The 24,469-nt window shown below is 44.1% G+C and overlaps 1 protein-coding gene across 3 annotated transcripts in view; it reads right to left on the bottom strand.

The window, feature by feature from the left end:
* STAT6 (signal transducer and activator of transcription 6) overlaps nt 1–24,469 on the bottom strand; it is an 80,131-nt gene that overhangs the window by 23,311 nt on the left and 32,351 nt on the right. For 2 of the 3 annotated variants that reach the window (XM_044443278.1, XM_044443279.1), the window contains exons 2-9: nt 20,013–20,171; nt 18,529–18,667; nt 17,332–17,415; nt 14,737–14,866; nt 7,043–7,104; nt 4,098–4,255; nt 2,062–2,181; nt 948–1,136 (exon numbers count right to left, since the gene is read on the bottom strand). In XM_044443278.1, coding sequence (XP_044299213.1) covers nt 948–1,136; nt 2,062–2,181; nt 4,098–4,255; nt 7,043–7,104; nt 14,737–14,866; nt 17,332–17,415; nt 18,529–18,667; nt 20,013–20,143 — 1,013 coding nt within the window. In that variant the 5' untranslated portion in view covers nt 20,144–20,171. Of the gene's footprint in view, nt 1–947; nt 1,137–2,061; nt 2,182–4,097; nt 4,256–7,042; nt 7,105–14,736; nt 14,867–17,331; nt 17,416–18,528; nt 18,668–20,012; nt 20,172–21,007; nt 21,019–24,469 lie in introns of those variants that run through there. The other variant, XM_044443280.1, reaches the window with a different exon arrangement.

Raw genomic sequence — 24,469 nt, 5'->3', positions numbered from 1 at the left:
GTACTCCACACAAATGAATTTATTTACTATGTTTATATCCCACCTTTTCCCTGCAAGGAACCAAAGGAGGCTTACATAATCCTCCTCTTTCTTCTCCCTGTTTTATCCTCACAACAACCCTGTGAGGTAGGTTAGGCTGAGAGTCAGTGATTGGCCAAACTCACCCAGTGAGTTGAATTAGGACTAAAATCCAGGTCTCCCAAGTCTGAAGCCAACAGTGGCTATGCTACACTGGCTCTCATACAGATGTGACACCACAATGAGAAAACACCATACAAAAAGGGCGTGTCCAGCAAACATTCTTATTGGAAAAAAAAAAGCATCTCATGGCACCTTAAAGATGAGCAAATATATTGTGGGATAACTGCCAACTTCAACAGATGTGTAAACTGCTAACTTCAGATCAACACTTCATTTATCTGATGTGATGGACAATATCCACAAAATCTTATGCCAGAATGAATCTGTTAGTCTTTACATGAATCATTCTTCATTGTTTTTGCAGCAACGGGCTATTGCTGTGGAAATTCTTATTGGAAGATCCTTATCCTAGGGCCCAAAGGGAGGTTTTGCAAATATTTTCTGGTTCAGTTTCCAAAGGTTCTTTCTAGCAATGCTCATAAACAAGCCTTGGCATTTTGGAATGTGTCAGGCATAAGACACTCGCTGCACAATGAAGAATGGAGTAAAAGAGATGGACGCAGGGCGGAAAGGATTGCTCAAATGTTTCATCTCTTCTATATACCTCTCAAGAGGTCACACACACCTTCTGAAAATTGTGTGTTCAAAACAGAGGGAAGCTGGGTTTTGTCACTCTGCCTAGAATCCATATTTTAAGAGATTTGATTGCCTGCCCATACCAAAGAGTGCCTAAATTGTTTTTTAAAATAAATTAATAAACTAAGCCACAGGAAGTCTGGTAGCACAGCTGCTGTGGTTTCACTCACCTGAAGATAGCCCCAGAATGGCTGGTGGTTAGCTCTCGTGCCTGTTTTTCTGTCACAATGTCAGCTGAGACCATAAAGGATGTATGCGGAGGTTTGAGCAAGTGAGGCCCCAGCAAGAAGCGGACAGTGGCTTGAAATTTGGTTTGAGTCTTCAGAACTTGTGGGGGCTGTTTGTCCACAAGAAATGATCTGGAGAGAGAGAGAGAGATCACAACCAAAAACTGAAATATGCAAAAACAGCACTCATGAGGCTGGGTCACAGTAATCACATATTCAACTGCTTTTCAAATGGCTTTGAAATGAAACAAGCCAAAAAACCAAAGTCTTCAGTACTAATATCTTTTCTTAAGTCTATTTCCCGTAACTCTTTAAGATGATCATATTTGTCCTCCCCTTCTACTAGTATGTTATAAATTTTACTTGTCATTCCTCTCATCCACATGTTATCTTGTTTTTCTTTCTATACAATCATATCTTCAAATTTAGTATGGTTGAGGGATCCTTATTAAATATTTTCCTTCACCAGGATAAAAATATTAATTTAAAAGATAGTAAACCCTATTAAAACATTAAGTTATTAAAATTAAAACATATTTTAAAGAATGTGGCCCAAATTTACAATAAATAGAGATGTATTTGTGCCATCAATTTTGCCATTATGTCCAATTACAGAATTAAAAGAATTTTCAAAAAATCTGAGGGGTAGTTTGGGGAAAATATTGAAGAATAAACATATTAATAAGTTGAAAGACTGGTTGGTGAAAAATGAGAGTAAAGAAAAGATACAGGCAATATTAGGAGACTGAACAACCCTGAATGTTATTTCCCTGAATTGGTGAAAGACCTGCAATAACCACATCCTGCCCATTTGACAGACATTACACTCAGGGCAAGTCTTATGCTTATTCTTCCCAGTTATGGATATATTCTGTGGAGACATCTGCTCTGGGCCTTGACAGGAGACATGTTCGTTTTGTGGCCACAAAGCATTTGAGAATCTGTTATCTGATCTGTGAGTTACTGAGAAGGAGGAGAACAACTCATGAGGCTGGAGGGAGGAATTATACTATATTCCCCTTCAGATCTTGGTGTTCTAGGCAGGAACTTGCCTTACTTTTTGATGAGGCCACTGAATATATTATCCAGACGTTCCTGAAGACGAGACTGCAGCTCAATTCCAGAGGGTGCCAACTGCAGACGGAGTTGGAAACAAATATCCACCAGGTTTTCAAGCCTGCCAAGAAAAGCACCCAGTGAGGGTTTGCATTTCTCAAACACACACCAACATTCCACAACCAATCCAAGATTATACATGTTGCAACAGTCATGGTTACATCCAGCTTTAAGAATGTCCCTGAGGTATCAAGGTTTTCAGCACGGGTGGGCAACTTGTGGCCCTCTGAACATTTTGGCATAACAGCCCCATCAGCCCTAGCCAGCATAGCTAAGGGTGAGGAATGATGGGAGCTGTAGGCCAAAACACCACCAGGGCTACAAACTGCTGGATTAGAGGGACCACCCAGAAAGCAGGTATAGAAATATAATGCAATAATAATACTAATAATCCTAGCTAGTTGGCAAGCCAGTCAGGCAGCCAGCAGCTTCCTAATAATAACTATCTTGTCTAACTAGGATTGCATGTTATGCTGCAATTTTGTGGGACACTGAATGTACAGTGTGAAGAGTTTACCTATCTGAGCTAAACTTTTAAGTAATATATTTACATGTTTCTTGCCCTTACATATGGAAAGGTAGACCTAAAAGTGAGGAAGCAATGCATCTTGATATCTCAGGACATCAGATGAATTGCTGAAAAAGATTCAGAGTGGCTAAGATTGTGCTTTCAGTACCTGTATACCTCTTGATGCCCCCACATGGCTAGTACAACCAGAATAAATTATAGGAAATAGTAAAAACAAACAAACAAGCAGAAAAGACAGATAATTATGAAATCTGCTCTATTTGCATAATTTATACAGCTAGTTAGCTTTTTATGTCAGAGAATTTGAACTACCTAGGCACAGAATTTTATGTTTTGTTCTGCTTTTGTGCATGGGACATATACCTTTTTGGGTGTGAAAAAGGAAAACAGGGAACTATATCCAACATACTCAGAATGTACTAAGTATATTAACAGACAATGATCAGAGTAGGTGGTTCCATGAGACACTCTGGACTGGTTTGCATGTAATGATGGCAAACTGTGGCAAATTATCCCACAATTTGCTACAGAGAGTGCCAGGCATGTACTGTAGTCATTTTGAACATGCAGTCACAATAGGACTGATCAAGGGTTACTAGATGTCATCCTAACATGGACACTAAGATTGAATTCACACATCATGTCAAGGAAACCTGCATGATTATCATGGTACAGTTTTTTGTCTGGATGTGCCTGACTGCTTTCTTACACTAGCATGGTCTCTACCTCCCTTCAATCCTCCTGCTGTTGGCATGTATCCCATCAACTACCAGGCCTGAAATTCAATTCCATGCTGGATGGCTCCTGTAGCTGCCATTTTTTCCATGGTACTAAGTATAGCTCCAAGACAGGACAATGAAAACAATGATGCTAGGTTCAGATGTCCAGAGAAACCATGGTGAAGTATGGAACCCAAAGAAGAAACCTCTGTTTTGTATTGCGGTTTCTAAAAGGTAAGTATATGATGCTGAAATACCATGAGAGGATTCAGATGACACATCAGACCATCCTGGACAAGAAACCACCCTCTCTTGTTGTTTTGTGCAAATACCCTATAGGCTAATCACAGGTTGAACAACCCACAGATAACCAACAATTGGTAGTTATGCAAACAGCATTGTTAACCCATGATTAACCTATAATTTCCAGATCTGAATGGCCCACAGTAATCCCTATTAAGCCCAAACATAGGCTGCGATGGAGCACACCTGGTAAGCACTGCAGTGAGTTCTGTGTCAACTCACAATTTTCTGCCATCACAGGAAAGTAAGTCTATCACTTTGTCCATTTTATAGCTTAGTTTTTTGTTTGAGCAGCACCAAAGGATGGTGAGAATATTTATATCTTAAAATTCCTTTGCAGCCTGCGAAGGAAAACGCTCAACACATCCAGAGTTGGCACTCTCCAACTGCAATGATGCAAAACTAAAGTCTTACTGCATTGCTCACCTCTTTTGCAGAGGAGTCAAGTCCTCATCAAAGGGCATTCCATTTCCAGCCAGCTGTTGCTGCCTTTTCCAGATCAGAAGTCTCACCAACAGACATTTCTTTGCCTCTTCCAGCTCACCAACCGTATTCAGAAACAGAGTTTGAAGATTTTGGGGAGACTATATAAGGAAAGAGATGGAGAAAATGATAAGCATAGTCCACATAAGTTAGATATGTAGTGGTAAAACCTATATGATGAACATTATACACAGAGCTTTCTTTATGTTGTGTGAGAAAGAAAGAAAGAAAGAAAGAAAGAAAGAAAGAAAGAAAGAAAGAAAGACCAAACCTAGAAACTAGCTCAGAATTATATGGAGTAGTGCCTCCTACTCCCAATCCCGCCAGTCTTTCCAGGAGGATACCAAGCCACTGAGAGGTCCAGGAGAACCAACAGGGATGCACTCCCCCTGTCTCTCTCCCTGCACAGGTCATCATACAGGGCGACCAAGGCAGACTCAGTACCATACGTGGGTCTGAAGCCGGACTGAAATGGGTCCAGATAATCAGTCTCATCCAAGAGAGCTTGGAGTTGTCCCACCACCGCCCGTTCCAACACCTTGCCCAAGAATGGGATGTTGGCCACCGGACTATAATTGGCGGCCATCTCTGGATCCAGGGACGCCTTCTTTGGGACTGGCCTAACCACTGCCTCCTTTAGAGAGGCAGGCATCCAGCCATCCCTCAGAGAGGCGTTGATGACCTCCAGGATCCAGGCACCAATCCCGTGTTTGGCTTTGGACAGTAGCCACGATGGGCAAGGGTCAAGTAAACAGGTTGTGGGACGTACCTGTCCAAGCACCTTGTCCACATCATCAGGCTGCAATAATTGAAACTCATCCAATAATATGTGACCAGACGGTAACATTGGCACCTCTCCTATGGAATCTGAGTCACTAGTGGAGTCCAGCTCGTGACGAATCTGAGCAACTTTCTCCTTGAAGTGCTGGGCAAAGTCGTCACAGCGGGTTATCGAGGGTGGTACAGGATCTTTCTTAGGGCCTGGATGTACCAGCCCCTATACCACCCGAAAAAGCTTCGCTGGACGGCACTGTGAGGAGGCAATGGAAGTGGAGACGAATTTCTTCTTCGCCGCCCTCACTGCCACAGCATAGGCTCGATAATGAGCTCTTAAGTGTGTTTGGTCAGATTCATCCCGAGAGTTCCTCCACCTACGCTCTAGCCATCTCCCAACCCACTTCATCACCCATAGTTCAGGTGTATACCAAGGGGATGAACAGGCACTGCCAGGTGGGAGAGGACGCTTAGAAGCGATCGTGTCAATAGCTCTGGCCATTTCCTTATTCCATAGTTCAACCAGAGCATCAACAGGAGCGCCAGCTTTATCAACCAGAAACTCCCCCAGAGCTTTCAGGAATCCATCCGGATCCATCCAGCTCCGAGGGTGGACCAAGACAATAGGGTCCGCACCCTTACAGAGGGAAGGGCCTCCATCGAGCTCGAACCTCACAAGGAAGTGGTCTGACCATGACAAGGGAATCAAATGTAAATTGCTCACCCTCAGATCACCCTCTTCCTGCCCCGTCAAGAAAACCAGGTCCAGCATGTGTCCACATTCATGGGTTGGGCCTATGACATGTTGTGACAGCCCCATGGCCATCATGGAGGCCATGAAGTCCTGAGCTGCCCCGGTCAGACCAGTCTCGGCATGGAGATTGAAGTCCCCCAGGACCAGCATCCTGGGAGTCCTCAACACCAGGTCCGAGACATTCTCCGTCAGCTCAGGCAGGGAGTCTGATGGGCAGAAGGGTGCACGGTATACCAGCAGAATCCCCAATCTGTCTCGGTCGCCCAGCACCAGGTAGAGGCACTCTAGACCCGGTCTCGAGAGAACAGGAAGCCCTGCATGGGTTAATGAAGCCTGATGAACTAAAGCGACCCCCCCTCCCCTCCCCTCTGGGCGTGGCTAGTGCTGGACCAGATATCCGGACAGACAGTTGAGAGAGAAAGACACATCCCCTCCCTCCCGCCCAGGTCTCTGTGATGCAAGCCGGGTCAGCCCCCTCATCCATAATTAGGTCGTGGATGAGGGATGTTTTATTATGGACCGACCTGGCATTAAGTAACAGCACCATCAGGCCCGCGGGGCGGTTGATAAGCATACCCGGAACCTTCCAGCTGGGGGAATAACCAGGAGGAGGAACAGGTGTCAACCATCTGTCCCTCCTTCTTCTATACCAACACGTTAAACCCCCAACGCCATAACGACCATTGCCCATAACCACCCCAATGGTGGCGCCCACGCGCTGCCCAGGCAACCCCATGGAAGCAGCCAGGTGTGAATCCATTAAAACATACACAGTAAATCTAGATTAAAATACAATTCATCACATATTATAATACTTATGTAAGTTTTGGTATTGTTAGATTGCTTTTAAAATTTAATTTACTGTACTTTATAATATTGTTGAAAGTATGCTTGCAATCTGCCTTGAGGACTTAGATGTAGAGTTAGGGACTGATTGTGTAAACAAAGAAAACTTTGTTTCGCCAAATTTCATGTCAAAGCTTCTTCCAACACAGGTCTATATCAGACTGTGAGCTTTTTAAAAATTGAAAATCTGTGCATATTTTCATGCATAGTTTTTCAAATGTACACATTATTCTCCCATTGATTAAGGCACAAATATGCACCTATTTTTTATGCACATTTTCCAAATGTATGCATGGCATGGAACACATATTTTTGATCTAGGGAATCATGTAGCAAGCTCAGAACAGCTAAAGGTTGCATCCAAGTCCATGTGAAGTTCAGAAGGTGCAAACTGAGTGAAACCTAATAAAAATGAATTAAAATTAATTTCTCATACATCCCTAATTAGATGGCAGAAAAATAGGATATAAATAAAACAGAATGAATGGACTATCATATCAGAGAGATTACTCACAGCCCCTTGAAGGTTTTCTTGGGTTGGAAATTGCAGGTCCAGTGTGTTTACCTGCACAGAAGCTGAGGATCACAAAGTCAGAATTAACTCATAGGCAATCTTGAGACACAAAAAGGCTATCACATAAGCACTAATTCAGGATTTTCTACCTGGCTTTGTCAGAAGCATCTCAATCTATAAACCCTGAGGTATGGAAAAACATTTGACTGAACTTAATGGATCCATCTACCTCCTTAATAATGCTGACAGTACTGGCTGGAAGACAGTTTGCCAAGAATAGGAAGGAAACTAAACAGAAAGAAGGTCACATGGGTTGCTGGTTGGTTCATGCAGGAGTCAAACTCTTGCTCCCGGCATTTCTCCTAATTGCCTCAGTTGTGCCTTGATATGTGGAGTCCCTCCCCACTTTGTTTACCATGGGATTGTACCTTGAATTTGAGGCAGGGGCCACCTCTGGTTTGGGAAACACAGTTTGTTCTTTCAGAAGCCCATGTAAGTCTATTGTGTATGACTTGGTCAGAGGGAAAACCAATGCCCCATAATGTATCTGATTCCTGTTTAATGTTGGGGTTGAATGTGTAGGAAATTTCTCTGTGATTATTTTTTTGGGGCCCAGCTTCAATGCTCCAGTGGATCTTGAGACTTTTTAGCTAGAATATGACCAGAAGTACTCTGGAAGGATTTGGGCCTAGTCAGTCTGTGGAATATCAAGGTAAGTGTGTATTTATCTCCATCACTGTTCTCATAGGAAAGTAGGAAGAGGTCAAGATACTTTATCCATCCAGCTGCAATTCCAGTCTTGGCAAGAATGGAAGCTGACAAACTCTGTGTGATCAAACATTAGAGGGAGTAGTTTGCAGTAGTGTCACATATCACCCTGCTCACACATACTGTAAAAACTCTGTCATGCTCATGGGAGGCTAACTGTGCTATTTTTAATTATTCAGATTCAGAGGATTAAACTTCTGCTAAGATTGTGCAGCCACAAGCGATGGCTCACAGATGGGAAACCAAGGTCCTGGGACTTGGCTGCGGGAGGCAGTGGAAAAGATTAGCCCAAGGGCAGACAGGGATGCAGATCATACCGACCATGGGAATGATGGGGAAATACAGCCCGTAGGAGTGGATGTTGAAACAGATCTTTTAATGGAAACCAACCCTCCCCTTCACAGATGGACCCGGTGGCTCAGTGCCAACACCAGCAAGAAGCCCAGCTAGGGGTGCAACAGGCATACCCATTTCCACAGCACACCTTCTTCAGGATCAGAGTGCAGATGGGTTCAACAGGGAGAGCTTCAAGAAATGTGCAGTAGATAGGATTCAACATACTACTTTGTGAATGCTCAGATTTATGTGAAACAATAAAGATTATTAAGGAAAGAAATGGTATGAGACTGGTACTGGTTTGAGGGAGAAATGTGGCTCCTGACACATAGGTTGCAGCATCATCCATGAAGGGTAAGAAGGGGACACTCTGTTTGGACAGAAACCTCCACGATGGGCAAATTCCCTTGTTAGCTGGTAGGGCAACTATCAGAGCCACACTTTCAAGTCAATGTCCAGCCTTTGAAGTTTCCACTAGAAACATTCTTGCCTTCACTGCCAGTATCCTCTTTGCATCTATTACCAATTGAAGCACTCTGAACTTGGAGTTCTACTTAAATTTGCATGTTTACTTATTTGGACTTTTATTGCTAAGAAGCTCCCATGAGAAGGGCAGTCGTACTTTGCTTTGTACATTCTTTCAGATAATGGATGATGTGTCTTCAGTACTGCGGAGCCCAGAAACCAGCTGGCTTAGGACTAATACTGACTCCTGGCCTTTCTATGCCTGGATCCTTGTGGTACAGAGATTCCATTAATGGGGGCTTTGGACATCAACATCTCTGCATATGTAGAATTACTTTGGATGTATTTTTATCTTGTTTTTGGACTCTTAGAATCAGGGGCCTGGACCCAAAGAACACAAAGTCTCGACTGTAGCTTGCAAAGCTAGCAGTGTGTGTGTGGCGGGGGTGGGGGGGGGGGGGGGATTGGGTCATGTCTTCTTCTTCAAACATGTCTTTTGATGTTTCCACCAGGATCATTAACACCTCTTTCCTTGTCTCAAGAGGAAAAAGGAAATGCACAGATCACTCCTATGAACCCCTGCAAATAGGAAACCAGGAAGCATTCAATCTGCTTCCCTTGTATCCTGAGCTACAGATGCTACAGCTGGGAAACCAAATTGTATAGATTTCTGATATGGAAAAGAGGTTGGTGTTAGAATGCTGTGGAATTACATTTGGAACCTACAGCAAAATGTCACCAGCTATGTGATTTCTGAAGAATGTGGCCATCAACTTTTTGCCATGGGATTTGCTGAAATAAAACACGTCTCCTTGATTTGGAGTCTCCTCCATCAAAATACTAGCTTGTGTATGTGCGCGAGACTGGGGCAGTGACATGAGCAAAGTGGGTCAGAGCTCAAGAAACACAGTCTCTTCTGCTCCTGTCATGGCTGCTTTTGGGCTAGACATGCGAAAGTGAGCTATTCCTACTGCTCAGAATTGCTGTTTGTGCAGCTCAAACTCAGACTTCTTGCTTCTCAGCACCATGGCCAATGCAGTGAGTTACCAGTGAATTGTTGTTATTGCATCTTCTAGTTCTTCTCTCTTGCTGCATACAAAGGGAGTACATGTATCTTTCATCTTGGTTCTAAGACTCAAGAGGAACATCCTTGGGTACCCTTTGAAAACTTCTTATCATAGGAGCTCTGTGTTGTGTAACCTCTCCTTTCTCTTTATGTGCTCTGAAAGAGTAGCTGCAAGCAGTGTGTGGCACAAGGAGACTCAAATCTCTACCTCCAGCATGTTTAGAAAACACAGAAAACAGAGCGAGTCAGAAGGGACCTCCCGGGCCATCTAGTCTGACCTCCGGCACCAGCCGGCTCCACTCACGACATGCCCACCATGTGGACGTCCAGCCTAACCTTGAACACCCGCACCGATGGGGCCTCAACGACCTCTTGTGGAAGCCCATTCCACACCCTCGGGGTCCTGACTGTCAGGAAGTGCTTCCTGGCATCCAAACGAAACCTTGGCTCCCTGAGCTTTGCTCCGTTGGAGAGCATTCTGCCTTCCTCTGCAGGGGCGAACAGGTCTCTACCCATCTCCATGTGACAACCCCTCACATACCTGTATGTCGCCAACATATCCCCTCTGAGTCTCCTCCAGGCTGAAGAGACCTAGTTCCCTCAGTCTCGCCTCATCCCCCATCCCCTGCAAACCGGCCACCAACCTTGTGGCCCTACGCTGCACTGACTCCAACCTGGCTGTATCCTTTCTGTAATGAGGGGCCCAAAACTGAACACAATACTCCAATTGTGGGCACATGTCATGTAGAGTGGTAGTAATGCCTCTCTCGATCTAGAAGCCACACTTCTGGCTATGCTACCAAGGGTGGCATTCGCCCTCTTGACCACCGCATCACACTGCTGACTCATGTTTAGCCTGCAGTCAACCAGTACGCCGAGGTCCCTTTCACAAGTGCTGCTCTCCAGCCACTTATCACCTAACCTGTACTTATGACACCTATTCCTGTGCCCCAAGTGCAAGACCTTGCACTTATCCACATTGAACACCATCCTGTTGTCTCCTGCCCACTTCCATAGTCTGTCCAGATCCTTTTGGATCTGAAGTACCTGCTCCTCAGTTGTGGCCACTGCTCCAGTTTTAGTGTTGTCTGCGAATTTGATCAGCAGACTGTTCACCCCTTCTTCCATGTCATTAATGAAAAGATCAAACAGGATCGGCCCCAGGACAGAGCCCTGGGGGACCCCGCTTGTCACTGGCCACCATCCTGATGATTCCCCACTAATGGTTACCTTCTGCTTTCGGTCAGTCAACCATGCCCTAATCCATCGGACAGTACTTTGGTGTATCCCAAAACTCCTCAGTTTCTCCACCAGGATATCATGGGGCACTTTGTCAAAGGCCTTGCTGAAATCCAGGTATACTACATCCACTGCATCCCCTCCATCTAGCCATTGTGAAACCTTGTCATAGAACTCCACAAGGTTTGTCTGGCAGGACCTGTTTTTGTGGAAGCCGTGTTGTGTGGCTGTCAGCCTCCCTTCCCTATCTAGCATCACTATCTCTCTATTATGCGCCTTTCCATTGTTTTTCCTACAATGGACGTAAGGCTAACAGGTCTATAATTCCCCATGTCCCTTCTACTACCCTTTTTGAATATTGGGACCACTGATGCCACCCTCCAGTCCTCTGGAACTTCACCCGTTCTCCACGAGGTCTCAAAAATGGAGGCCAGAAGGCGTGAGAGAACCCCTGCCAACTCTCTAAGTACTCTCAGGTGTAACCTGTCAGGGCCTGGTGCCTTTGTAATGTTCAATGCCCTGAGGAGCCCCTCGACTTCAAGGGGGGTGACTCTAATCTGTGCCCCTAAGTCCCCAGACTCATCTAATCTCCTATGCGGATATGCCCCATCCTGCTTTGGGGAGAACACAGAGGCAAAATAGTCATTTAGCATCTGTGCCTGTTCCCTCATATCAGCCACTGGATCTCCTTCCTCCTTATTTAGTGGTCCCACCACTTGTCTCCCCTTCCTCTTCCTATTACATGCTGAAAGAAGCCCTTTTTGTTGCTCTTGATATTCTTGGCAAGTCTCAGCTCGTAATCAGCCTTAGCCTTATGAAGAATCCTTCTGCAACGGGCCTCCTCCTCCCGGTATACCCTTTTGTCTATTTCCCCCAGTACCCATTTCCTACGGAGGTTCCTCTTTCATCCAATCCCTCTAACCACCTCCTTTTGCATCCATGGCGGCACTCTCCTCCGCCTCCCTACCTTACTGACTAGAGGTATCATCAAGGCTTGTGCCTCCAAAACCTCCCTTTTGAGTGCTATCCATCCCTCCTCAACTTGCTTACCTTCCAGTAACCTATCCCAGGAAACGTTCCCCAGTCTTGGCTTCAGTTGGCCAAAGTTGGCCCTCTTGAAGTCCCAGCTTCTAGTGCTCGACCTGCTGCCCGTCCGCAGTCCCCTGATCTCAAAGCAAAGGATGGAGTGATCACTCACATCCAGAGCTCCCCTAATCTGTACTTCATCTATCAGCTCCTCCCTATTGGTCAAGACCAAGTCAAGGATGTTTCCCCCCCTTGTCACCTCTCGGACCCTCTGTGTGAAAAACGCTCCCTGAATAGCTTTCAGGAAGCGACGTGACCTGGCTGTCACCGCCAAGTGAGTCTCCGAAGTAATATCCGGGAGATTGAAATCTCCCATAATTACTGTGTCTCTCCCCCGATACATCCTTAGAATCTGGCCTGTCATGCCATCATCCAGGGTCTCAAGTTGACCTGGAGGGCGATAACATACCCCCACTGTCAGGTCTCTTTCCCTGTCAAAACCCCTAAGTTTCACCCAGACTGCCTCTACCAAATCCCCATCTGTGCTGCATTCTATCTCACTGCATCCTATCCCTTCCCTGACATATAAAGCCATGCCCCCACCTCTCTTTCCCTTCCTTTCCTTTCTAAAAAGGTGATACCCTTCTATGTTCACATTCCAGACTTGCCTTTCATCCCACCAAGTTTCTGTGATTCCCACCAGATCATACCTTCCTATTCCCAGGAGAGCTTCAAGCTCTTCCTGCTTATTACCCATGCTCCTAGCATTGGTGTACATGCACCTCAATTCCTTCCCACCACTTCCTTTCCTTGGAGTCCCCAGCCTCCTCCTTCCTCCCATCCTCCCTGATACCTGGCCCCTCTCTGAAGGAGTCCTGTCAGTCCCTGCAGTATCTCTAAAACCCTGCTCCCAGAGCCCTGATCCTCTCCCCACACTTGTCCAGTGCAGACACACTACTGGGGGGCCTGACCCCCCCCCGGCTCAGTTTAAAGTCTTCCGGATGAAGCTTGCTAGAGCATCTCCAAAGGACCTTTTCCCCATCCTCGTGAGGTGTAACCTGTCCCTTGCCAGAAGTCCATTGGCAAGAAAACGAGTGCCATGGTCGAGGAACCCGAAGCGTTCCTTCTGGCACCCTAAGCCAGTCATTCACCTCAGAGGCCCTCCTGTCCCTTCCTGGCCCAAATCCCTGGACAGGTAAGATTGAGGAGAAGGACACTTGGGCCTTCAGCTCCCTGAGTTTCTTCCCCAAGGCCTCAACATCCCTGGTGGTCCCAACCACACCCGGCCTGGCCACATCATTTGTGCCCACATGGATCACCAGGAGCGGCTGAAAGTTTGAGGACTTTCAGAAGGATGCCATTGCTGTCTGTGCCACAGGAGCTCAGAGTGGGGCATGGGGTGGTGGTGAGTGTGTGTGTAGCATCACTGTACATGTAGCAAACATGTCATGTCAACCTTAATTTATTGGCTCCCTCCACAGAGAAGCAAGGCCTTCTTGATGGTGGCCCCCAGATTATGGAATGCGCTCTCTGGAGAGGTGAGCCTGGTGCCGAGTTTATATTCTTTTCAGCGGCAGGTTAAAACCTTTTTATTTAATTGCTATTTTAAAAACTAAGATTGTATCATTACAGTAGCTCTATTTGTTTTTATATAATCTTTTATGGAATTTGTTATTCTTTTATTGTTTTTAATTGTATGAGTTGTGAGCCGTCCCGAGATGCCGAGGCATGTGGTGATGGCATATAAAAGTTTTAAATAAATAAATATAAACGGCCCCACCCCCCCTTGCTGGTGGTTACTGCTGGTTTTTCCACAGACACGGTGGGATATCTGCCATTTTGGGTTTTCTTTTCTCCTCCTGCACTAAATGGGTATAAGATAAAGTGACCTTTGCACTGGCATAGCTACTACTATAACTATAGTATAATTATAATTAGTTATTATAGTTAATAAGCTACTGATTATGTTTGCTTTGTCCAGCAGAATCCAATGTTCCTAAAATCTGTTTTAGATACAGTTAAATAGCTTTCTAGAGTGTGTGCAGATAAGGGCGTGGGGGAAAGAGAGAGGGAGAATAAATTTCAAGTTAGCTTCAATTTTAAAAATATGTATTTGTGCAGGGGAAGCTTATACAGGCTAGCCAACAGCAACATCAAGCATGTTTTATAGAAGTACTATGTATATTGGTGTGGTGAATTTTTGCTTATACCTACTGTAAGCTGAGAGTCAGTGTGATGTACTGGTTGAGAGTGTAGGGTTCTAGTTCCCACTCAGCCATGGAGCTCACTGAATGAATTTTGGCCAGTCACAAACGCTCAACTCAACCTACCTCACAGGGTTGTTTTTGTGAGGATAAGTTTGAGAAGAGGAGAAGAATTATGTAAAGCCACTTTGAGTTCCTTGGAAGGAAAAAGGTGGGATAGAAATATAATAAATAAACAAACAAACAAACAAACAAACAGTGACATTACTAATTAAGAGCTATGATACTGTGCCCTGTATTCCAGCTCTGTATTTAAAAAATACAATCAGATTGTATTATTTGTTAGCCAGGATCTTCTTGGTTATAACAAAACTTTGGGATCATACTTGCTTTAATCCACTAACATGGGAGACTGTTTAAAATTCCCAGGTCCAAAATATGGCAGCCCTGCCACACAGATTGCCTGGTAGTTCCTGCTGTGAACTGGGCACAGATGTAAGGAGAACCTGACTCCAAAAACTCCACCTTTGTCCAGTACCTTCAACACTCTCACTGCATCCTTGCAGATCTTTCAACTGCTCTGGCCTCACCTCTTGTGTTGCCATTCATCTGCTCTTGGAGTTTCTGGATCTCTTGCACTCTGTATTGCAGCTTTTGCAGATTGAACCCAAACATCAGCTCTTCTCGTTGGCGTTGGATAGAGAGGGGCATATGCTGAAACTGCAAAAGACAGAAATGAGACAAGGCTTCCTCCCCTATGCCTGTTTCCTACATATTTAGAATAGAGCCATTGCTCTGTGACACTAGCGGCCAAAAGGAAATTGGGCAATGAACCTGTAGAGATCCTGCAGGCAGTGGAGACCTCCTAGGAAAGGACATCAATAAAAAAAAAAAAGATCAGCCAGAGGACCCAGATTTCAAAGAACAGAACAAAACAACCAGCCTACACATTGTGTCTTGCTTGCATCTTTCACACTGCTATCACAAATCATAGCTGAGACAGATTTAGGGCTCAGTGTAGCCATCACAATTGCTCTGTGGATGGAGAGGGAAGAACATTGGCGTTCTCACAGGCAGTGGGCAATAGGCATCTACCATATCTACCTTTCCCTTGGTTCAACCATGTTGGAAAATTGCATTTTTCTGTTTTTGTCTCATTCCTTCAAGCACAGAAATATTTATGTTTGTTTGGAGGACAGCAGCAACAGTGGCAATCCAGTTCCAACCCTTTGAAAATATTCCATCTGCTTTCACCCTATTAGGACAAATATTTAGCCTCTCGAAGGATTACAGGCTTCAAGGATATAAAAAGCTCCAGCACTGACAGCTCTCTCACTTATCTGCTCCTCAATTAAGTTCTTAACAGCTATACGGAGGGAGGCAGACCCTCCAACTCAGATCTTGCAGCATCTAAAAGGAAAGGGGGGTTGGACTGCAGCAGGAATATTGTTTCAAATGAAGACGTGCTGGAGCTCTTTGTTTTTTTAGTACCATTGAATGCATTGGTCTGTGCCATTTTCCCAAGGATTCAAAAATGACAAATGCAGGAAAGAGCACTGGCAGAGGAAACTGGCAGACAGAGGAGCTCTGGAAAAAGTTGTAGGGCATGTTGACACAGATCACATGGATCACACCTTCTCCTGGGCCACTTCCATACTGTCGACACTGGCAGGCAGAGATTCTCCGGGGTTTCAAGCAGGGGTCTTTCTCAGCTCTACTAGAGATGTCAGGAAATGAATGCAGGGCCTTCTGCATGTGAAGAATATGCTCTACTGCAAGTTTGAGAAGATGCCAAGAGAAAACGGGGAACCATTTGCTTTAAGTAGTGCTACTGCTCTATGTGGAATCACTGGGGCTACAGGCTGGAATGTTTCCTGGAATGTGCTGCAAGGCTCTAGATGAGCTGATACTGCTCATGCAGTCTGTCCATCTGAACCTGAAGGACTTTCAGGATCTCTAAGATTAGGCTGGGCCCAAGTCAGAGTGAACAATCACTGTATCCATTGTGTCTGAGGACTATAAGTGTACCTGAAATGGCCATTTCTATTTTGGGGAGAAAACAAGAGCAGAGTCCCAACCGAAAATGCACTCCCAATCTGGATCAATTTCCTGCTGAGAAATGTTTCCCCAGCAACTATTGCTCCAACCATGCTGTTTTTGGGAAAATGTACTTTCATTGGCTAGTGACAGATTTTATTTTCCTGGGCTCCAAGATCACCGCAGACGGGGACTGCAGCCAAGAAATTAAAAGACACTTGTTCCTGGGGAGGAAAGCTATGGCAAATCTAGACAACATACTAAAAAGCAGAGACATCACCCTGCCGACAAAAGTGCGTATAGTCAAGGCTATGGTTTTCCCAGTTGCAATGTATGGCTGTGAAAGCTGGACCATAAGGAAGGCTGAGCGCTGAAGAATTGAGGCCTTTGAATTATGGTGCTGGAGAAGACTCCTGCGAGTCCCTTGGACCGCAAGGCGATCAACCTGGTCAGTCGTAGAGGAGATCAACCCTGACTGCTCTTTAGAAGGCCAGATCCTGAAGATGAAACTCAAATAGTTTGGCCACCTAATGAGAAGGAAGGACTCCCTGGAGAAGAGTCTAGTGCTGGGAACAATAGATGGCAAAAGAAGAAGGGGATGGCAGAGAATGAGGTGGCTGGATGGAGTCACTGAAGCAGTTGGCGTGAGCTTGAGTGGACTCTGGGGGATGGTGGAGGACGGGAAGGCCTGGAGGAATGTTGTCCATGGGGTCGCGATGGGTCAGACAACAATAATATGCTATAGAGATGAGGATGCTACTGCAAGCAAAAACAACAAACAAAAATGTGAGATGAGAAAGGCCTGGCTGTAAAAATGTTGAAGGGACCCAGGATAACTGTGCATGAACAGCAAAGAGGGGCCAAGATTTAAGGAACACAGGGAATAAACAATGACCACTTCAGAATCTCATGAATCTGACAGACAAGTGATTAGTTACTGAAGTGCAAGAGTGGGCAGAAAAGTAGAGCTCCAACTATTTTGGAACAGTCAGAATTCCTGACTACTGGCTATGCTAGCAGTACCAAACATCTGAAAATCTACTTTCTGCTCATTCATGCTGTAATCCTGGTGGTACTTAGGAGTCAGAATGAGACATCAGTCCTGGAAGAACTCTGTTACAGATAACAGATGCTGAAAAACCCCTTACCTTTTCTTGAACTGCTGCATGTTCTCCTTCTAGGATTCCTTTTATAACCCCTACCAAATGCAGTGGGTTTCCCTGATATGTATTCTGCAATTATTAGGAAGAAAACAAATACTGTTAATAATAGTTCTTCAACCCTATGAGAAGTTCCCTGTTGTTTCTATTCATCATGAAACTGCCTGAAATTGCTGTATGATCAAACATGTCCCTGAAAGATATGTTTGAGGTAGAACTACTGAAGAAAGGAGACTCTGAGGCAAAAGGTTGAGATGGAAGATATGCCTGTCCATGCCTTCTAAAGTGTGTCCATACAGCAAGCTTATAAAGGCCATACAGAAGGGTCCACCCTAGGCTGATGCAGATTTGGTCTACCTATATAGGAAATGTGATCCACCATGGTTTACTGTGAAAACTGTCACATGAAAGTGGAAGGTCCTACTTTTCTACAAGCATAGAGATTTTTTTAATGTGCTAGAATAGCCTTCCCCAACCTTGTGCCTTCCAGACATGTTAGGACTGCAACACCCAGAATTCCCAGTCAATGGCCCTGCTGGAGGGAATTCTGGGAGCTGCAGTCCAAGTGCCTCTGAAGGCCACCACGTTGGGGAAGGCTGTGCTAGAACACTCAGAACTATGATCTTTCACCTACATTCTGTATCAGTAGAGCAAATTCTATTATTTCAAGATTCCACCACCCATTCTATCTCACATATCAACCACCTGGTGCATCAACTCGTCTCTTGGGATGTTTGGCAACCTTCTGAGGTCGGGAGGCTTTCCCTTCCCTCTAATACCTCTCCCTTGAGGTTACTGAAAGAGAACCAGGTCAAATGTATTCAGTCTGTGACTACTCTTTTTAGTCATCAAAACTGCCATGAGAGAACTTTGGCTATAGGCGGTACAGAAATGTAATAAATAACAGTAATAACAATTATGAGAAGAGATAAGAGCAGGCAAAAGATACGAATGTCCAAAAGATCCCCAGAAAAATAAAGTTGGAATGATCCTTTTTTCAGTTCCTTTACAGGGATTTTTGTAAAATCGGGGATGGGGGTGGGGAAGGAAACAATTCCCCCCTCTATTTCCCCCCTCCCATTTTTTCCAGGCCTTCACATCTGTACACAAGAAAATCTGTGCTCAGGGGCACAGCTACTGCTGATGATACTGACATGTTCGACTCACATTCATTCCCCTGCATACCTCAATGCTGGCAATGAGCTGAAGAATTGGCCCGGATTGGCAATTTTTGTTGGCTAGATCTTGTAATCTCTCCACCATGGCAGATAACAGCCTTGCAGCCAGAAAGACACAGAAATGGTCTGATCTGTTGATGAATTCCCTGAGAAGAATGGGGGAGGGGAACAGTGAAACAGAAAAATTAAGAAATGCAGACAACAATATGGACCCATCAACATGTTGGCTTTCAAAGGAGATTTTTTTCCAAGTTCTTACGATTGTCAGCTGCACTGAGTGCCATTTAGTTCTGAATCAAGATTTTTTTTTCTCCACACAGATCGTTTAAATACATAAACATCATAAAATTGTTAGTCTTCTCCAAGCCAGTGCATCATAAAATGGATGCCATTGTCCTTAGCCAAAAAACATGAGGTATAAAAGAAAGCTTTTGCCAGGGATGCAACTATAAGAGCTTTAGAGGAAGGTTTACTTGGTTTTAACAAGTGCTTTTTTTGTAAAAAAAAAAAAAAAAGGTGCCAGAACTCACATAATGGTCGCCACTGGCAGTAAGCACTCAGTGCGCAACCACACACACCAATCCCAAGCCAAGCAGCGTCCCAAGCTGAGCAGTGCCCTCACAATCAGCATGAACACACAAGCAGCCTGCAGGAGATTCAAAATCACTCCATTGGAAAAATCCGTCAAAAAAGGTGCCAGAACGCTGTTCCGGTGCGTTCTATGACAAAAAAAAGCCCTGGTTTTAACTAAGGTTATGTGCCACTGTCCATGAGGCAGAATGGATCACTACAGATTAGAGGTGTAATCCTGTGCACATTAAAAGACTTATTTCTGTCTAAACATGCAGAGAACTGTGTCCAAATCTGTTTAGCTGGGGCGTGCTGAAAGTTGTAGGCCTTCTTGCTCTCCAAACATACATAAGATTGCACCCTTAAGTTGGTGGGTTCCTCATCTGCTCAGATTTGTACAGCCTTGCTGAATCAAATCAGGGCTCATCTTGATCAACATTCTACAAGACAGCAGTGATGAACATCTAAAACAAGTGCCTTACAGAGAAATATATTGTGGCCTAGAGGCCACAGAATTAATAGCACCATTATGCAACCATCACCCTGAGTGCTATTTCTCTGGACAGAGAGGAATAGTGCCAATCAAATAAATGTCTGTTTAGATATCTGCCAAAATGAAAAAACCAGAAGTCCTACAATTTGGGCAACTTGGGGTGGGCAACTTCTGGCCCTCTAGATAATCTGGCCTACAACTCTCAGCATCCCTCACCACTGGCAATGTTGGCTAGGGATGATGAGAGTTGTAGGGCAAAACATTTGCTCACCCTTTCATTACTCTGCACCAATCATGCTGCATAGGATCGGTGAAATCTAACAATGAAGGGTATGAATGGTGGTGCTGGGGATTCACCCTGGAGGAAAAAGAAAACATTCCCCACTTGACTAAGACTACTAGTAAAGACTACTGCTCCATAGACTTACCAAGGCTGGTTTTCCAACCAGTCCCCCAGGAGGCACCGTACATTACGAGGAAACTCTTCATAGAGGTTGCTGAACCGCTCTGGAGGCATGTCAGAGATGAGGCTCCACAAAGACATTTTGGCACTGGTCATCCACAGCTATATCAATAAAAGCTGATTACTGCAATACACCAAGTAGAAGTTATGAAGCTGATTGGTGGGAGGTTTGGAATAAATACAAGGAAGTAATTCTTCACACAGAATATAGTTAAACAATGGAATTTGGTGCCATGGGAAGTAGTGATGGCCACCAATCTGGATGACTTTAAAAGGGGATTGGGCAGATTCACAAGGGAGGAGGCTACCAGTGGCTTGCTGGCTGTGTGCTGCCTTCTTTACCCAAGGTGGCATGCCTGCATATACCTGTTGCTTTGGAGCTTGGACAGGCAGAGGTCTTGCACCCATCCTGCTTGAGCGATCCTGTGTGTGTGCTGAATGCTGGACTAGATGGACCTCTAGTCTGATCCAACATGGCTTTTCTTATGTTCTTAAGTTGTCCATTTGTCCAGTCTGGGAGTGTCTCATATTCTGATCAACACATTTTTCTAATCTTACCACCCCAAAAGCCATATTCTGCATCAGGGTGGACAGAAAGTAGATCTCCTGATCACTGGCCAGGCTGGCATGGGCCTCTAGGAGCTGAATCCAAAGAATTAAGAAATGTACCTTCTGCTCACCCATGATACCAAGGATTATTACAATCTCACTTTGGAGTGTATTTCCAAGCCTTTAAAACATGAATTCCATGAGTAACAGATAAAGATTAATACATCTGTGCTCTATCAAGAGCTATTGGCCATGATGTCCAATTACAGCCTCTAAAAACCATCTAAGTGTGAAAGATAGTGGAGACAAACAACAGGGAGGGGAGGTTTGTTTTCGTCCCCTGGTTATAAGCTTCCCAGAGGCATCTTCTTGTCCTATGCTAGAAAAATGACTTTGCTGGACCATATGGACCTTCAATCTGATTCAGAAAATCTATTCTTATGTTTTACCACCACCATTAACACTCTGAACTGCAGAAACTATTGTCTGTACAACTGAAAGAAAAGGGAAAGAATTTCAGATTTATATTACGACAAAAAAACACTCCTAAGTGAACATGTATTGATGTGTTTTCTTTTCTTAGAAATTTACTATAATACCTTCTTAACTTTTAAATTATTTCTCCTTCTCTATCCCTCATCCCACGCATTTCAGGTTGTGGGAAAAACTGGCCAGTACTGTCACTTACGTGGTTTTTAACCATCATTGTATTATATACTTCAGAGAAATAATTGTTCAATAATTTAAATGGAATGCCCATTCTCAGAGAACAATTGAATGCTAGGGCCATGCATCAATGTCAAGCTAAGCCTGTTTAAACATATTAAACCTGGTACTGGATAGCAGTCAATGCAATTTTAAAGCAAACCATTCGTTAGCTGAACACCAAACCAGAGATACCTGGCAGAAGCACTCATTGCAACTCCAGGCAGTCATCAGAGAGAGAGAGAGATATGGTGGGCGACGTGCACATGGTGGGCATGTCGTGAGCTGAGCCGGCTGGTGCCGGAGGTTACACTAGATGGCCCGGGAGGCCCCTTCTGACTTGCTCTGTTTCTATGTTTCTATCTATCTAGATAGATAGATATAGATATGCGGCTGCAGAACTCAGGGCTTGTGTGTGTGGGGGGGGGGGGGAGTGGGCAGAGAGGAAAGGGAGAAAGTGATTTTCTCAGGGTGGATTTGCTTTACATTAAATAAATTAAAATCATGATTTAAATAACAATTTAACATCACTAGTCAGTAAGGCTACATTTAAATCATGGTTTTCAGTGTAATTTGCACATATTGCCTGCCTTGCCCTAGGCAGAGGAACTTCATTAAAATATTTCCAAACTGGGTCTCTTTTACACCTGCTGCCATTATAGGTTTTCTTCTCAAGGAAAGGAATAATATAACAAACCCCAGGCTATACACAAGAAGATCCAAACCCTTGTGGAGTATTCTGCTTAAAAGGTTTCACTTTCATTTTTACTTTCTCCTCCCTCCTCACACTTTTGCATCTTGTGCAAATCTATTTCACTCCCAACAATCTTCTATTCTTTCAATTTTTGAAACTTAGCACTTAACAGGTAAGGGGTTGATTCCATGTACATAGATTTGCAAAGGAACAATGGGATTAAGGTCTTTTTCTCAACTCTGCATGTGTATTTTTGTTGTGAAGAAGAGGCACATGATCTCTGCAAACACAAATTCAGTTTTGAGAACTGTAAAACCAAGCATCTGTGATAAGATCTTCTAGATAGAAAAACTGCCCAATAATCTTACAGAAACCTCTGGAAGAGCATGACATTGTGAATGGATTAACAGAATTCATTTATTTAAAAAATCAAACAGTGCATGAATATGCAGCCTAATGCTACATAATTAAAAACTAATTAAACAGAATTAATAATTACAAAATTAAAAACTTATTTCATGATGAGTAAGCTTTGGACTATAATGTATCTTACATAGAAAATTATATTTAGATAGATTCTTCCTCAAAACCATTTCATTTTTTAAAAATCCAATTTAAACTTTAAGAAATTGGAATTTTTATTTTTTTTAAATAATGGTTTTTTATCCACTCTGGTTTTTTCTCTCACAAGTCAAGCCCTTTTAAGGATTACCTGGCAGTAAATTGGATGGTTATTCAGTAAATTGGATGCCCCTCTCACTGTGCTTCAATTGAGCTGCCTTTTTCAATTTTCTAAACAGTGACATGCATCATCAGCATCTTCATACTCCATTTATCCTCCCTTTTCCTCTCCCAAGGAACCTACAGCAGTTAACAAAGCTCCATCTGGTTCTCACAACAGCAACCCTTTGCAGGGTAGGTTGGTCTAAAACTGAGCAATTGGCCCAAAGTCACCCAGCGAGTTTCATTTCTGAGTGGGGCTAAAAGCTGGATTCCCCAAGTCCCACTCCAACACTCAAACCACCATGCCAACACTCTGTGCATACTGTACATTTTTTTTTAAATTAACTAGGCACCATTTCCCAACCCTTTAAATAGCAGAATCAGTTTCTGGATAATGAAAAATTACTGGGAGGAATCCCTTTCCAGCCAAACAGTGCTGTGCGCAGCTGGCAAACTGACTTCAGTCCTGAGCTGGATCCAAGAAACAGTAGACAATATGTCCAAACTATATTAATTAATTAATTTAATTAAAAGCTTTTCTAACCCGTCCAACCACTAGCATCTCGGAACGGCTTACAATGAGAAAACAATGAGACTATTCCATAGTCAGGGTGCCACCACAGAAAAGGCCCTTCTCCAGGTAGTCACCCTCCTAATCTCCTTCAAGGAGGGCTTCTGGAGCAGGACCTCTGCCTCAAATCTCAAGGAGCAGTGGGGGGGGGGGCAGGACTAAACCTTTTAGCAAAAACCCTAGAAGGAAATGCTACAGAAGATCAGTATTCTGGGTATGGGCACATGGAACAAAACAGACTTTAGTCCCCTATTCTCATGGCCCCAGGTCAGTTAATTGGAGGAAGGACAGTCTGGGATTTTGATTCTGAGGTCATGCACAGGCTCCAACATAATGTCATCCACCCAAATTTACAAGGCCGCTCTGGAAGAACACAGAGATCTGCCCTACACTTGCAGATTCCAAAATGAGTCAGGGGAACAAGAAAGTTATGTCTGCTCCCCCCCTGGTCTTGTCACCTGCACCTTCTTCCTCAGCAGCCCCCATGGAGGAGGTTGGAGTATAAACAGACAGGAGAAGCCACCAGATTTGTACCTTAGCAATGCTCTATAATCCTCAGTGGCACTCCCTGTCTCTGCCTTGTTTGCTCTTCCGAACTCACCACCTGGCCTCTTGGCTTTAAGCCTAGCCTGCTCCCTTTTGGTTCCACATTCTTGTCACAGGAAACTTTAGTAGAGGAGCTTTAGCAGTGTCTAAACAGAAGTCTACCAAAAATTAGTCAAGCTATTTTTATTTTTTAAAGTTATTATTACACTTCTATTCTACATTGTAACGTTTATTACCAGAGATACAGAAACAGAACCACAGCTAATTCTGATACTCTTCTAAACTGACATGAGATAAAACCAGGCTGAGTCAGGGAAAAGTACATTGAAAAGACTGCTTGGCACCTACAATTTGTTAAGTGCTAGTTTTTCCTCACTTCAGAGATTGTTATCACTACATCTATATCCTGATATTTTTGCCTGTTCAAGGAATACAAGGCAGTTTATATAATCCTCCTCACTATTTTATCCTCACAGCAACCCTGTGAGGTAGGTTAGTGACTGTCCCAAAGTCACCCAATGAACTTCATGGCTGGGAACCCAGTCCAGTTTAACCACTCCTTGTTAGTCTGCTGGGTCCAAATCAACCAAGTCTTGGCTTATCCTGCATCTAAAAGAGTCTATGAAAGTTTATG

Source organism: Varanus komodoensis, unplaced genomic scaffold (assembly GCF_004798865.1).
Source record: "Varanus komodoensis strain SLA01 unplaced genomic scaffold, ASM479886v1 scaffold41, whole genome shotgun sequence".
NCBI lineage: Eukaryota > Metazoa > Chordata > Lepidosauria > Squamata > Varanidae > Varanus > Varanus komodoensis.
Note: the sequence above shows the minus strand (reverse complement) of the source record. Positions and strands in the feature narration are given on the sequence as shown.